The sequence below is a fragment of the Dendrobates tinctorius genome, unplaced genomic scaffold, assembly GCF_039654945.1.
Source record: "Dendrobates tinctorius isolate UK_male_01 unplaced genomic scaffold, ASM3965494v1 ptg000104l, whole genome shotgun sequence".
NCBI lineage: Eukaryota > Metazoa > Chordata > Amphibia > Anura > Dendrobatidae > Dendrobates > Dendrobates tinctorius.
The window spans coordinates 13,549,953-13,565,063 of NW_027361772.1; the positions used below are offsets into that span (position 1 = coordinate 13,549,953).

Here is a 15,111-nt window from a genome sequence, read left to right on the forward strand (position 1 = left end):
GGGACTTTGATTTTGGCCGTGTTGACAAAAATTGCTTTATGCGGCTACAATATCATAGCTTAAAGCAGGTGACTAGGTTCACTTTGTGATCTACAGGGTACTGCAAAACGTTGGAATCAGATGGACTTTTTGCAACTTGCGCAATATAAGACCCATTCCACCTGCATTACGCTGATATATACAGCACCTTGCATAAGTTTTAGCCAGGTTTAGGGAAAAAGACTGCACAATAAGGGCTCTTTCATATGTCCAAGGTCTTATCGCAAAGCACCGGCTGGCTGCACGTCTCCTGACCCGAGCGTGATCGAAATATATGAAGTAATCAGTTAGATGTGCGGTCAGCACGAGTATTGCGATCCGAAATCTGACCAAATTATCACAGATGTTTGAAACAGCCCTAAGAATGCTTTCAAAAATAAAAGTGCTAATGGTTTTGATTAGTGATGAGCCTAGCTCAGATAAGGTGTTAGCATGCACGTGTGCTAACCGAGTATTTTCGAAAAATATGTTCTAGTCCCCGCAGCTGCATGTCTCATGGCTGTTCGTGGATAGCCTGCCTGTTAGGCAATCCCTGCATGTGTTGCAGTCCAACAGTAGGCACGGAGACACTTGGTTAGCACCTGAACATGCTCTAACACCTTACCCGAGCACGTTCGCTCTTCACTAGTTTTGATCAATTAAAATGCAAAGTGAACAAAAAACTAAATCGCATCAATATTTTGTGTGGACGGACCTTTTGCCTTCAAGCATCAATTCTTCTAGGTATATTTCTACTTGCACACAGTTTTTGAAGGAACTTGGCGGAAAGTTTGTTCCAAACATCTGGGAGAACTAATCACAGATCTTGTCTCTTGTACTAATGCTTCCGTCTTTTCCTGTAATCGCAGACAGACTTGGATGATGTTGAGATCAGGGCTCTGTGGGGGCCATATCATCACTTCCAGAAAGGACTCCTCATTTTTCTTTACACCAAAGATGGTCCTGAAAGGTTTTGTCCACTACTAGGACAATCCCTTCACACTCCCCATGTTTGGATTGCCCCCAGTAAAATAAAAAAGATTTATACTCCCCTCCCATGCCAGTGCTGTTCCAGCAGTGTTGGCTTTCGCATTCCCGGGGCTCACGTGAGGGCGTAAAAGCTTTGAAAAGCTTTTGGAGTTTTCACAGTGGCTGCAAACTTCCTCTCTTGATTATTGATATGGATTCTCTTTTAATCCCTTCAAGACATGGTCGCTAAAGGGGTAAAACAACATTGGTTATACATCGTGGCAATTTTTTAGAAAAAATATGGTGGAATCACTCATGTTTGTGTAGCTGAAAACCAGTGACTTGGGTTGTTGTCGGCCGACCCCCAGTGTCATTTTATTTGAATTTGAAGCTATTCAATCAATTTTTTTTTACCCCATAGAATGTTTGGCAGCTGCTTATCTCCTCCATTAAAAATTACTTATTTTTTTTTAATTTGGGAGTACAATTATTCTATGTGAAAGAGGTTCTCCAGCGTGGTCAGAAATTAAACTTCACGTTTATTGTAGAAACCTTAAAAGGACATACAGTACAGACCAAAAGTTTGGGCACACCTTCTCATTCAAAGCGTTTTCTTTATTTTCATGACTATGAAAATTGTAGATTCACTCTGAAGGCATCAAAACTATGAATTAACACATGTGGAATTATATAATTAACAAAAAAGTGTGAAACAACTGAAAATATGTCTTATGTTCTAGGTTCTTCAAAGTAGCCACCTTTTGCTTTGATTACTGCTTTGCACACTCTTGGCATTCTCTTGATGAGCTTCAAGAGGTAGTCACCGGAAATGGTTTTCACTTCACAGGTGTGCCCTGTCAGGTTTAATAAGTGGGATTTCTTGCCTTACAAATGGGGATGGGACCATCAGTTGTGTTGTGCAGAAGTCTTGTGGATACACAGCTGATAGTCCTACTGAATAGACTGTTAGAATTTGTATTATGGCAAGAAAAAAGCAGCTAAGTAAAGAAAAACGAGTGGCCATCATTACTTTAAGAAAAATTGGGAAAACTTTGAAAGTGTCCCCAAGTGCAGTGGCAAAAACCATCAAGCGCTACAAACTGGCTCACATGAGGACCGCCCCAGGAAAGAAAGACCAAGAGTCATCCCTGCTGCGGAGGATAAGTTCATCCGAGTCACCAGCCTCAGAAATCGCAGGTTAACAGCGGCTCAGATTAGAGACCAGGTCAATGCCACACAGAGTTCTAGCAGCAGACACATCTCTACAACAAATGTTAAGAGGAGATTTTGTGCAGCAGGCCTTCATGGTAAAATAGCTGCTAGGAAACCACTGCTAAGGACAGGCAACAAGCAGAAGAGACTTGTTTGGGCTAAAGAACACAAGGAATGGACATTAGACCAGTGGAAATCTGTGCTTTGGTCTGATGAGTCCAAATTTGAGATCTTTGGTTCCAACAACCGTGTCTTTGTGCGACGCAGAAAAGGTGAATGGATGGACTCTACGTGCCTGGTTCCCACCGAGAAGCATGGAGGAGGTGGTGTGATGGTGTGGGGGTGCTTTGCTGGTGACACTGTTGGGGATTTATTCAAAATTGAAAGCATACTGAACCAGCATGGCTACCACAGCATCTTGCAGCGGCATGCTATTCCATACGGTTTGCGTTTAGTTGGACCATCATTTATTTTTCAACAGGACAATGACCCCAAACACACCTCCAGGCTGTGTAAGGGCTATTTGACCAAGAAGGAGAGTGACGGGGTGCTACGCCAGATGACCTGGCCTCCACAGTCACCAGACATGAACCCAATCGAGATGGTTTGGTGTTATGAATGAGTCACCGGAGGAGGAAAAAACAAAAATGCAAGCTAAGTCCAGAAAACCGGAGAGGTTGGTAGCTAGCGGATTGCAGACCCCTGATCCTATTCACAACAACTAACAGTAGCCGTGGAGCGTTCCTATGGTGGTCCTAGACGCCTCTTCACAGCCGGAGAGCTAAATAAGCCTAAATAAAGGGGAAATCTAAACTGTCCCAGAGCAGACCCCAAAGCAATAGACAGCCCCCAACAAGTATTGTCGGTGAAAATAGATGAAAACACAAACACAGACAGAAAGACAGGCAGAGCAAACGATGGGGCCCAACTAACTAGATAGGAAAGGACAGAAAAGATGCTGGCTGCAATCCGCAAAAACCCTACCAAAATGTCCCAACACTTCTGATAGGAAAAACGGCCCTGAAGTCACTAGACTTCAAAATCCCTATATCAGCACTCCGATATATTCTGAAGACAGAGCAAAAGAGATTTAACCGATCAGGGACAAAAATGGAAATTCAGCAGAGCCCCAGCCGGGGCTGGCAGAACACAAAACTAAGCAAATCAGACAAGATCTCATGGAACAATAACAGAGCAAAACTCAGCTTTAGAAGACAGGAACTGAACTGGAGGCCAGAGCTCAGAGCAGAAAAATCACCAGCAACCCTACAGGGCGTCGGCTGCCTTATATCCACTCAGAGATTCCGGATGTCCAATTGCAATCCACCTGTTCAGGTGACAGGTTTCTCCCATCCAAATCAGTTTCACCACCTCCTTTCACCAGCAGAGGGAGTTCATCGGACATCAAAGGTGAACGAGAAAATGAGCTCACAACAGTACCTCCCCCTTGAGGAGGGGTCACTGAACCCTCATCCACGCCATCAGGCCGATCAGGATGGGCCCGATGAAAAGCACGAACCAATCTTTCGGCATGAATATCAGATGCAGAGACCCAAGAATTATCCTCCTGGCCATAACCCTTCCACTTAATCAAATACTGGAGTCTCCATCTAGCCAGACGAGAATCCAGTATCTTCTCAACCTCATATTCCACATTACCTTCAACCAATACAGGGTCAGGAGGTGCCACCACAGGAACTACTGGCTCAACAAACCTCTTTAACAGAGACTTATGAAACACGTTATGGATCTTAAATGTAACAGGAAGAGCCAATCGAAAAGAGACCGGATTAAGAATCTCCAAAATCTTGTAAGGTCCAATAAATCTAGGTTTAAACTTTGGAGAAGCCACCTTCATAGCGATATTCGTTGATGACAACCAAGCCATATCACCCACCTTAAACCGGGGACCAATGGTCCTATGCCGGTTGGAAAACCGCTGGGCCTTTTCCTGGGAGAGAGACAACTTATCAACCACTTGGTCCCAAATCTAGTGCATTCTCTCCACCACAGTGTCAACACCTGGGCAGGCAGAAGACACCACCTGCCCTGAAGAGAATCGAGGATGAAACCCAAAGTTACAAAAAAAGGTGACATCAAAGTGGCAGAACTAGCTCTATTATTTAAAGCAAATTCGGCCAAGGGCAAAAATGAGACCCAATCATCCTGATCAGCAGAGATAAAACATCTCAAATAAGACTCCAATGTCTGGTTTGTTCTCTCCGTCTGCCCATTGGTCTGAGGGTGAAACGCAGAGAAGGACAACTGAATTCCCAGCTTTGAACAAAAAGTCCTCCAAAATCTAGAGACAAACTGAACTTCTCTGTCAGATACAATGTTCTCAGGAATCCCATGCAAGCGAACCACCTGTTGCAAAAACAAGGGCACCAACTCTGAGGAAGATGGCAACTTAGGGAGTGGTACAAGATGGACCATCTTAGAGAATCTATCACAAATCACCCAGATAAGTCATTCTCTGAGAGACAGGCAGATCAGAAATAAAATCCATTGAAATATGGGTCCATGGCCTCCTGGGCACCGGCAAAGGCATCAACAACCCACTAGAGCGAGAACAAGATTTAGACCGGGAGCAAGTACTACAGGACTGCACAAAATTCCTGACATCACGAGATAAGGCGGGCCACCAAAAAGACCGTCTCACCAAATCTCTAGTACCAAAAATACCTGGATGACCAGCCAATGCGGAGCAATGAACTTCAGACATTACTCTCTTCCTCCACTGGTCAGGAACATACAATTTTCCAATGGGACAACGCTCAGGTTTGTCCTCCTGAAACTCTTCCAGAGCACTTCTCAAATCGGGCGAGATGACAGAAAGAACTACCCCCTCACCTAAGATGGTAGCAGGCTTGGTCACAATAAGAGAATCAGCAAAAAACTCCTAGAGAGGGCGTCTGCCTTGACATTCTTAGTGCCCGGAAGAAAAGAGACCACAAAATCAAAACGTGTGAAAAACAAGGCCCACCTAGCCTGGCTAGGATTCAAGCGTTTGGCCGACTCAAGGTAAATCAAATTCTTGTGGTCAGTGAGGACCACGACTTGATGTCTAGCTCCCTCCAACCAATGTCTCCACTCCTCAAATGCCCATTTCATGGCCAACAGTTCCCGATTCCCCACATCATAGTTACGTTCGGATGGGGAGAACTTTCGGGAAAAGAAAGCACAGGGATTCATTTTAGATGTTACCGGATCTTTTTGGGACAAAACAGCTCCTGCACCAATCTCAGAAGCGTCCACCTCTACCTGAAACGGGAGTGAGACATCAGGTTGCCGCAAAACCGGAGCAGAAGTGAACCTCCGCTTCAGCTCCTGAAAGGAAGAAACAGCCTCTGGAGACCAATTCAGCACATCAGGACCCTTCTTAGTCAAATCAGTCAATGGTTTGGCAATACCAGAAAAATTAGCTATAAATTTACGATAAAAATTAGCAAAAGCCAAAAACTTCTGGAGGGCCTTCAAAGAAGTGGGCTGAACCCAATCATAAATGGCCTGTACCTTGGCCGGGTCCATTTCAATAGTTGACGGAGACAAAAATCCCAAAAATGAAATACTCTGTACACCAAAAAGGCATTTCGACCCCTTAACATACAGGGCATTCTCCCTCAAAATCTGGAACACAGTCCAAACATGTTCCACATGAGAGTCCCACTCCCTGGAAAAGATCAAAATATCATCCAGATAGATGATCAAAAATTTATCCACAAAGTCACGGAAAATATCATTCATGAAGCACTGGAAGACAGAAGGGGCATTAGTGAGCCCAAAAGGCATCACCAGGTACTCAAAATGTCCCTCCGGAGTATTAAACGCTGTCTTCCATTCATCCCCATGCTTAATGTGAATAAGATTATATGCCCCCCTGAGGTCAAGCTTGGTAAACCAGCAAGCACCTTTAACTCTGGAGAATAGATCAGAAATCAGGGGTAACGGATACTGATATTTAGCAGTAATTTTGTTGAGGGAACGATAGTCAATACAAGGCCTTAATGAACCATCTTTCTTGGCCACGAAAAAACCAGCACCCAAGGGTGAAGAGGATGGTCTAATATGACCATTCTCCAACGACTCCTTAATATAAGATCGCGTAGCCTCATGCTCGGGTACAGATAAATTGAAAAGTCGACCCTTGGGAAATTTACACCCAGGGCTCAGCTCAATTGCACAGTCATAACTCCTATGAGGAGGCAAAGACGCAGACTTATTCTCACTAAATATATCATAAAAATCAGCCAAATAGTCAGGAACATCATGCGACTGGGGAGAGGTGGAGAAAACAGGAGCATCACTAAGAGCACACTGACAACCCCAACTCACCACAGACGCAGATTTCCAATCCAAAACTGGATTATGGATTTGCAACCAGGGAAACCCCAGAACAATGGTATTATGCAACACCAAAAATCTGCAATTTTCTTGATGGTCTGGGGCGACCCGCATTACCACCTGGGTGCAAAACTGAGGTTTATTCTTCGCCAAAGGAGTAGCATCAATACCCCTCAAAGGGATAGGCGTCCGCACAGGTGTCATAGGAAACCCACAACGTTTAGCAAAATCCAAGTCCATCAGGTTCAGAGCCGCTCCTGAATCCACAAAAGCCTTAGCGGAAAATGTAGACAGGGAGCAGATCAGAGTAATTGCCAGAAGAAACTTAGGTTGTACACCACCCACAGCAAATATGTGTGCAAAACGTTTCTCTCGTTTAGGGCAGACAGAAATATTATGAGAGGCATCTCCACAGAAAAAACACAGCTTATTACGCCTTCTGAACTCCTGACGTTGCGCCCTAGACAAAACTATCACATTGCATAGGTTCAGACATTTGTTCAACAGGTGGCAACATTTCTCATGTAATTTTACATTCACGTAAACTCCGATCAACCTGAATGGCTGATATAGAATCGTCTAGACCAGAGGGAACAGGAAATCCCACCATAGTATCTTTTACGGTTTCTGACAAACCCTTCCGAAAGAGAGCTGCCAAGGCACCATCATTCCAGGTAGTAAGGACCGCCCACTTTTGGAATTTTTGACAGTAGAACTCTTCAGAATCCTGACCCTGGCTCAATGCCAACAGGGCTTTTTCAGCTTGATCAATAGCATTAGGTTCATCATACAACAACCCCAAGGCTTGAAAAAATGCGTCCACATTAGTTAGAATAGGATCATCGGGTGTCAAAGAAAACGCCCAATCTTGGGGATCGCCGCGTAGCAAAGAGATGACAATTTTAACCTGCTGCGCAGCGCTCCCCGATGAGCTAGGCTTCAAGGCAAGAAATAATTTACAATTATTCTTAAAATTCAAAAATTTAGACCGATCCCCAAAAAACACATCAGGAGTAGAGATCTTTGGTTCAGCAGCATGTGAATGAGCAAGGTAGGCGGAAATTCCCTGCATTTCAGCAGCGAGCTGCTCCACACGATCAGACAATTGCTTAATCTCCATTAAGAAAAAATTCCTCCTACGGCCCCAGAGGAAAAGGAAAAAATATACATTAAAAAAAAAAAAAAAATTCTGACACTTTTTTTTTTTTTTTTTTTACAATTCTTTCTTGCTATTGAGTACCCTAGAATCTGCCGTATGGCTGGTGATTCTGTTATGAATGAGTCACCGGAGGAGGAAAAAACAAAAATGCAAGCTAAGTCCAGAAAACCGGAGAGGTTGGTAGCTAGCGGATTGCAGACCCCTGATCCTATTCACAACAACTAACAGTAGCCGTGGAGCGTTCCTACGGTGGTCCTAGACGCCTCTTCACAGCCAGAGAACTAAATAAACCTAAAGAAAGAAAGAGGGGAAATGTAAACTGCAATAGACAGCCCCCAACAAGTATTGTCGGTGAAAATAGATGAAAACACAAACACAAAGACAAGCAGAGCAAACGATGGGGCCCAACTAACTAGATAGGAAAGGACAGAAAAGATGCTGGCTGCAATCCGCAAAAACCCTACCAAAAATGTCCCAACACGTCTGATAGGAAAAACAGCCCTGAAGTCACTAGACTTCAAAATCCCTATATCAGCACTCCGATATATTCTGAAGACAGAGCAAAAGAGATTTAACCGATCAGGGACAAAAATGGAAATTCAGCAGAGCCCGGGGCTGGCAGAACACAAAACTAAGCAAATCAGACAAAATCTCATGGAACAATAACAGAGCAAAACTTAGCTTTAGAAGACATGAACTGAACTGGAGGCCAGAGCTCAGAGCAGGGAAATCACCAGCAACCCTACAGGGCGTCGGCAGCCTTATATCCACTCAAATTCCGGATGTCCAATCGCAATCCACCTGTTCAGGTGACAGGTTTCTACCATCCAAATCAGTTTCACCACCTCCTTTCACCAGCAGAGGGAGTTCATCGGACATCAAAGGTGAACGAGAAAATGACCTCACAACAGTTTGGGGTGAGTTGGACCGCAGAGTGAAGGCAAAAGGGCCAACAAGTGCTAAGCATCTGGGAACTCCTTCAAGACTGTTGGAAGACCATTTCCGATGACTACCTCTTGAAGCTCATCAAGAGAATGCCAAGAGTGTGCAAAGCAGTAATCAAAGCAAAAGGTGGCTACTCTGAAGAACCTAGAATATAAGACACAGTATTTTTTTTTAATTATATAATTCCACATGTGTTAATTCATAGTTTTGATGCCTTCAGAGTGAATCTACAATTTTCATAGTCATGAAAATAAAGAAAACTCTTTGAATGAGAAGGTGCGTCCAAACTTTTGGTCTGTACTGTATAGTGGGTACACTTGGAAGCCCAGGATGGCTAGCGACCCAAGCATTTCGACCGTGAGGTCTCAATTATTCTATATCTTTGAATGATAGGTGGCGGATGGGGGTGTAATAACCACTCTTCGATCAATGTTTGTATTGTGTATACATTTTTTTTTATATATTTTATGCAGTGAAAAATCCTCAGCAGCTGAAAACTCCAGTGGTCAGTAAGCCGAAAACTACACAGCAGCTGAAATCTCCAGTGGTCAGTAAGCCGAAAACTCCACAGCAGCCGAAAACTCCAGTGGTCAGTCCAACGGCAAACACAGGAGCCAAACAAGTGAGTATTGAGGCCATTGCTGGGATGGACCCTTAGACAGGCATCACACATGCGAGAAACACGGCCGAGTCTCGCATGTTAATACCCGGCACTGCTGCCAGAACTCGGGAGCGGATGTGTGATCCCGGCCTTATAGTGGTTCTCTTACCACGAATGTGTACGGTAGGTATATAGATGACTTCTAGGACTACATAAGAACAAGGGGGCCTGTTGAAAGTTTGGTATTGATACTAATCACAGGTTTTGTCCCATTGTATCCAGTGTAGATAAACCTGGTCTAAATTATTTGTCTGCTTTGTATCTAACTACCAATGCTGGAGAGCGAGCTCTGTGCCTGTTTTCTGCTCCCAGATCAGGGGTGAGGAACCTCAGGCCCCAGGGCCATTTACGGCCCTCGATGACCTTTTATCAGGCCCCCGAGCAGATTCTCAGGGACTGCATTCTTTGACAGGGAGCTGTATTTTGATTGCCACAATCTCATTAATTTCTTCTTGATCTGTTAGCGCACACACACGCAGTGTTCACTACTGAACATTGAAGGGCATGCAATGAAAGATTTATAATGATAGAGATTAATACTGTAGAGCTATAGTTGCCAAGTCATATGGCGTGACTGGAAAATGACTAAAATCACAAGTGTCATCTCTGCAGTCACACTCAAGACTGAATTTTCGAGAAGTGAGCAGAAACTGTAAACAGAACCCAGTATTAATAATTCGATCAAAAGCCTCCTACAAAGAATCGGCCTCAAACTGCCCTTGCTATATGAATATTAAATGTTAGCCAAAGCTTGTATTGCTTTTATAAGCTGACAACCTGCTGAGTATGCAATTGTCTCTATTGACAAGCAATAAAATAAACTTATCCTTTGGATTCAGATGTCTTCGACTTTCACTTGTTGAAAGCTGACTGCAGCCGCTTTTTGTCACGTGACCACTGCAGCCAATCTGTGGCTGCATCTCATCATCAATATTCCGTCGGAGCAGTCGGCTTTCACGAAATAGTAAAGGCTGTATAGGTCACGCTAGACAACAATATCAGGTCATACCCCCCCCCCCCCAGAATTGCAGTAAGTGAAAATCATTTATTGTGGCAAATTAAGCCATATTAAAATCAAGTTGCCTGACGCATTTCGAGTGCCTGGTGTGCACTCAGTCATATGACTAAGGGTGCACATCAGGCACTTGAAACACGTCAGGCAACTTGATTTTAATATGGCTTAATTTGCCACAATAAAATATATATTTTTTTCTTTATTCCTGGAGTGCCGTCAATCTCCTTTTTTCCTAGGAGGACACTAAGTAAACCAGAAAAAAAAGTTAGCTCCTCCCCTGCAGTATACACCCTCTCGCTGGCTGAGATTTCTCCAGTTCTTGCTTAGTGTCTGTAGGAGGCACTTGGGTCTGGCTTCAGACCCCACCGTTTTTATTTTAATTTTTAGTACATTTTTATTTTTTAATTAACCGAGTGAAGGGGGTGACGGTTCCTTTCTATGGCCCGCTTTCCCCCGAACCAACAACAGGCAAGCACGCGGAGTATACCTCCCTGTACACTTTCCTGCAACGAATGGGGCTGATTCCTGTGACGATGGTTCCCTTACGGTCCTGGTACCCCTCACGGATACGAGGACAAGAGCAACAGGACGAAGCACAGGAGTACATGGAGAAGACTTGAGCAGTGCTTTCGGATGCCCTGAATCAGTCCCAGAGCTTTCCATCCCCCTGCCCATAGGGAGGATCGATTGAGCATATGACTTTAAGAGCTCCTCCTGCTCTGCTGCATCGCCCGGGAGGATGAGACCCCTGCATCTGGATGGCCCTGGACAGTGTGGCCTGCCTGAGCACTGGATGGAGGTATGGGGTGGGGTCCCGGTCCCCAGGAAAAGCGCTGACTTTGTCTCAGCGGCAGTACACCGGCGACCCGTCGTGATACCCCCCCCCCCCCCCTTGGCGCTTACCGCGGGTAGGCCAAAAATTTAGTCCCCGACTTTTTCGGCCTACTAGGCCGCAATTTGAATAGCGCCGCCCCCTCTCTTTGGCGCCTCTCGCTCCTTACAAAAGGCGCAATCCTAGTCTCGGGGGCCATGTAATTTACCCCAGCCAGCTCTGGGAACGGGCTGTGAGGCACGCACTCTGCTGGACACTGGATGGCCCTCTGCTGGACACTGGATGACAACACAGGGCCACCGCTGTTCCTCCCGGGAACACAGCACAGGACCGTGGGTAAGCTGCATCTGCCCTCAGAACAAAGCTTAACCCCTTCCCTGCACATTCCCTGCGGCTGCAGCCCAGACTCTGCCCTTAACCCTTTCAGGGGTGCTATGTCTGAATCTAAGGAAGCTAAATGGGCTGCTAAGAACCACACTGCTTTTTTTACCATGTGTACCACTTGAAAGACTGCCTTGCCCAGATCCCAGACTAATCCGTTATGCAAAGATTGCGACCCGGCCTGCGCTCAAACGCCCGCCGCTGCTGCGGTGATCCCTGCGTTTAGTCCCCCTGAGTGGGCTGCGTCCCTGTCACGGTCTGTGGAGTCACTCACCCAGGCTATAGACTCCCTCCGGGAATACTCTTTAAGTCAGAAAGCGTCTTTACTGTCCGAGGAGGGCTCTGGCGTTGGCCGGGAAACGTCCACCAGCAGGGGCCATACTCGTTCAAGGGATGGTCAGGTCTCTAGAAAGCGGACCCATGACGCGTCCCCTAGTCACGCTCGCGCTTCAGCATCAGCGAGTTCTATCTCTCGCTCTCCCTCTCCTAATGTTCACAGCGAGCACGACTCTGAATTCGAATCTGACACGTCAGTCCCTTAGAGTCCTCCATCTGACCAAGAGTCGCTTGATTCTCTTATAGAATCAGTCAACAGGATTCTGAAGTTGGATGAGGAAAATATTTCCGCTCCAGAACACGCTATCTCACTTAAGAGGACCAAACGTGTGTGCAGGTTATTTACCAGCCATCCAGAGTTTAAGGACATTGTCCAGAAACAGGAATCGGCCACATAAGCGGTTCACCGGGCAAAAGTCTGAGGCTAAATACCCTTTTGCTCCAGACCTAATGAAGGATTGGTTAAGTCCCCTTCGGTGGACCCTCCTGTATTGCGTCTTGCTTCAAAAACACTCCTATCCGTTTCTTAGGGCTCCTCAGTCAGAAACCCCTCCGATCGTCAAATTGACTACCTTGCCCGCTCAGTTTTTGAAGCTTCAGGAGCAGCGCTTTTTCCATCTTTCGCAGCGACTTGGGTCGCTAAGGCAATGGCCGCTTGGGCAGAAGTCTTAATTACTGCCTTCCAGGGTAGCAATCTTCCTCTGGAGGCAACCAGCATCGCCAGGCAGATAATTCGCGCAGGGGACTTTGTAGTGGACGCATCTTTAGATGCCACCAATTGCGCTGCTCAAACTGCCGCTAATGCGATCTTCATTAGAAGAGCCCTATGGCTCCGCGACTGGCGGGCGGATGCCACGTCTAAAAGATCATTGACTTCTTTGCCCTATCAAACTGGTCGCCTTTTTGGAGAGAAACTGGACCAACTCATTTCTAATACTACCGGTAGAAAGAGTAAATTCCTTCCCCAAAAAAAGGCTGTTCGGCGGTTTCGCAACCAACAGCCGACGCGTTTTCGATCTTTTCGCAACAATTCCAGTTGGTCCTCTTCTACCTTCTCTTCCGGATCAGGTCGGTCCCCGCGCGGAGACAGAGGCTCCCAGGTCTCATACAGACCTAACCGCTCTTGTAAGCCCAGGCCAAGGGCATCTGGATCTAGGGGAGCCAGATCTCATAGATCTTCTACGAAATGACTTGTTGCGGACACCGACAAAGTAGGCTGTCGTCTACTTTCCTTCAGTCACACCTGGCTCGCGGTCGTCCACAACAAGTGGGTCAGGGAGCTGGTGTCCTCCGGATACAAGATAGAATTTTCCCCCCCAAGAAAAAGGCAAGAGCCTTCCTTCGCGCTGTTCAGGCTCTGCAAAGGGACTGAGTCATCATTCCAGTCCGTCAACACTAAAGGTTCTGGGATTTTTAGTCAAACCTTTTTGTGGTTCCAAAGAAGGATGGGAGGATGCGGCCCATACTGGATCTCAAACTGTTAAATCAGTATGCCAGGGTACGGCGATTCCGAATGGAATCTCTCCGATCAGTTGTCTCTTCCATGAAAAAAGGGGAGTTCCTAGCATCCATCGACATCAGACGCTTACCTTCACATTCCGATCTGCCCGTCCCACCAGCAGTTCCTGCGTTTAGCAATTCACGAGGAGCACTTCCAGTTCGTTGCCTTGCCCTTCGGACTTGCCACCGCCCACAGGGGTCTTTAACAAGGTCATGGCCATTCTCCACTCTCAGGGAGTGGTGGTGTTACCGTATCTGGACGACCTGCTCATCAAGGGTCCGTCCCTTCCAGCCTGCGAGGAATTCGTGGATTTAACAGTAAATACACTTTCTCACCAGGGGTGGAAGATAAACTTCGAAAAGCCTTTCCCAAAACCGGCTCAGCGGATTTCCTTTTTAGGAATAATCTTGGACACTTCCCGCGGGTTGGTCATTCTCCCTCCAGAAAAGACCCAAGCCTTACAACAAGCAGCGTGGACTCTTTCCCAACCGGTTTCCCACTCCATTTGTTTCAGCATGAGAGTTCTAGGAAAGATGGTGGCAGTGATGGAAGCAGTCCCATTCGCACAGTTCCATCTCCGTCCCTTACAACATGCGTTGCTGTTAGCTTGGGACAAGAACCCGTTCTCCCTGGACCGTCGGTTCCTTCTGTCCCTGCGGTTCAGACAAGCCCTCAAATGGTGGACACTGAAATCCTCCCTGAGTCAAGGGAGGTCTTTTCTCCCAGTACGATGGTTGGTAGTAACCACCGACGCAAGTCTTCTAGGCTGGAGCGCGGTTTTTCGTCGCCACACAGCCCAAGGTCGTTGTTCATCTCGAGAATCGTGTCTCCCCATCAACATTTTGGAGATACGAGCGATCAGATTAGCCCTACGGATTTCCACCATTTCCTCGCAGGTCACCCTATCAGGATTCAATCCGACAATGCCACGGCTGTAGCGTATATCAACCGTCGGGGGGTACTTGGAGCAGGATGGCTATGCACGAAGTGAGTCACATCCTCTACTGGGCCGAGACCAACCATTCGCCCATCTCAGCAATCCACATCCTGGGCGTAGAGAATTGGGCGGAAGATTTTCTCAGTCGCTAAGGCCTTGCCTCGGGAGAATGGTCTCATCATCCGGAAGTCTTTCAGCAGATTTGTCATCGTTGGGGCACTCCGGATGTGGATCTCATGGCCTCAAGACTAAACAACAAGGTTCCTCGATTCATTGCCTAATCGTGCGATCCATGCGCCATCGGAGCGGACGCTCTAGTTCTGCCGTGGCACCAGTTCCAGCTCCCGTACATCTTTCCCCCTCTCCCCTTGCTCCCTAGGGTCATCAAGAAAATCAGAACAGAGGGAGTACCGGTGATCCTAGTTGCGCCAGATTGGCCACGCCGGGCATGGTACGCAGAACTAATACAACTAGTCGCCGACGTCCCCTGGCGACTTCCAGATCGCATGGATCTACTCTCTCAGGGTCCGATTTACCACCAGAACTCCAGGGCCCTGTCTTTGACGGTGTGGCCGTTGAATCCTGGATTTTAGCACAGGCTGGGTTCTCTCACGACGTAAATTCCACCATGATTAGTGCTAGGAAGCCCGTGTCCATGCGCATCTATCACCGCACGTGGAAAACCTTTTCGTGGTGCAAGGATCATGGTCGATCCCCTTTGGTGTTTTGCTTTCCTGCCATTTTGGAATTCCTTCAATCCGGATTAAAGTCAGGCCTCGCGCTTAGGCTAGTTTCACACTA

At 46.6% G+C, this 15,111-nt stretch overlaps 1 protein-coding gene across 4 annotated transcripts in view; it reads left to right on the plus strand.

Annotated features, from left to right (window-relative positions):
- AKAP8 (A-kinase anchoring protein 8) overlaps nt 1–15,111 on the plus strand; it is a 44,446-nt gene that overhangs the window by 15,588 nt on the left and 13,747 nt on the right. For all 4 annotated transcript variants that reach the window (XM_073588774.1, XM_073588773.1, XM_073588777.1 and 1 more), the window contains one exon: nt 9,121–9,269. In XM_073588774.1, coding sequence (XP_073444875.1) covers nt 9,121–9,269 — 149 coding nt within the window. The remainder of the gene's footprint in view (nt 1–9,120; nt 9,270–15,111) is intronic.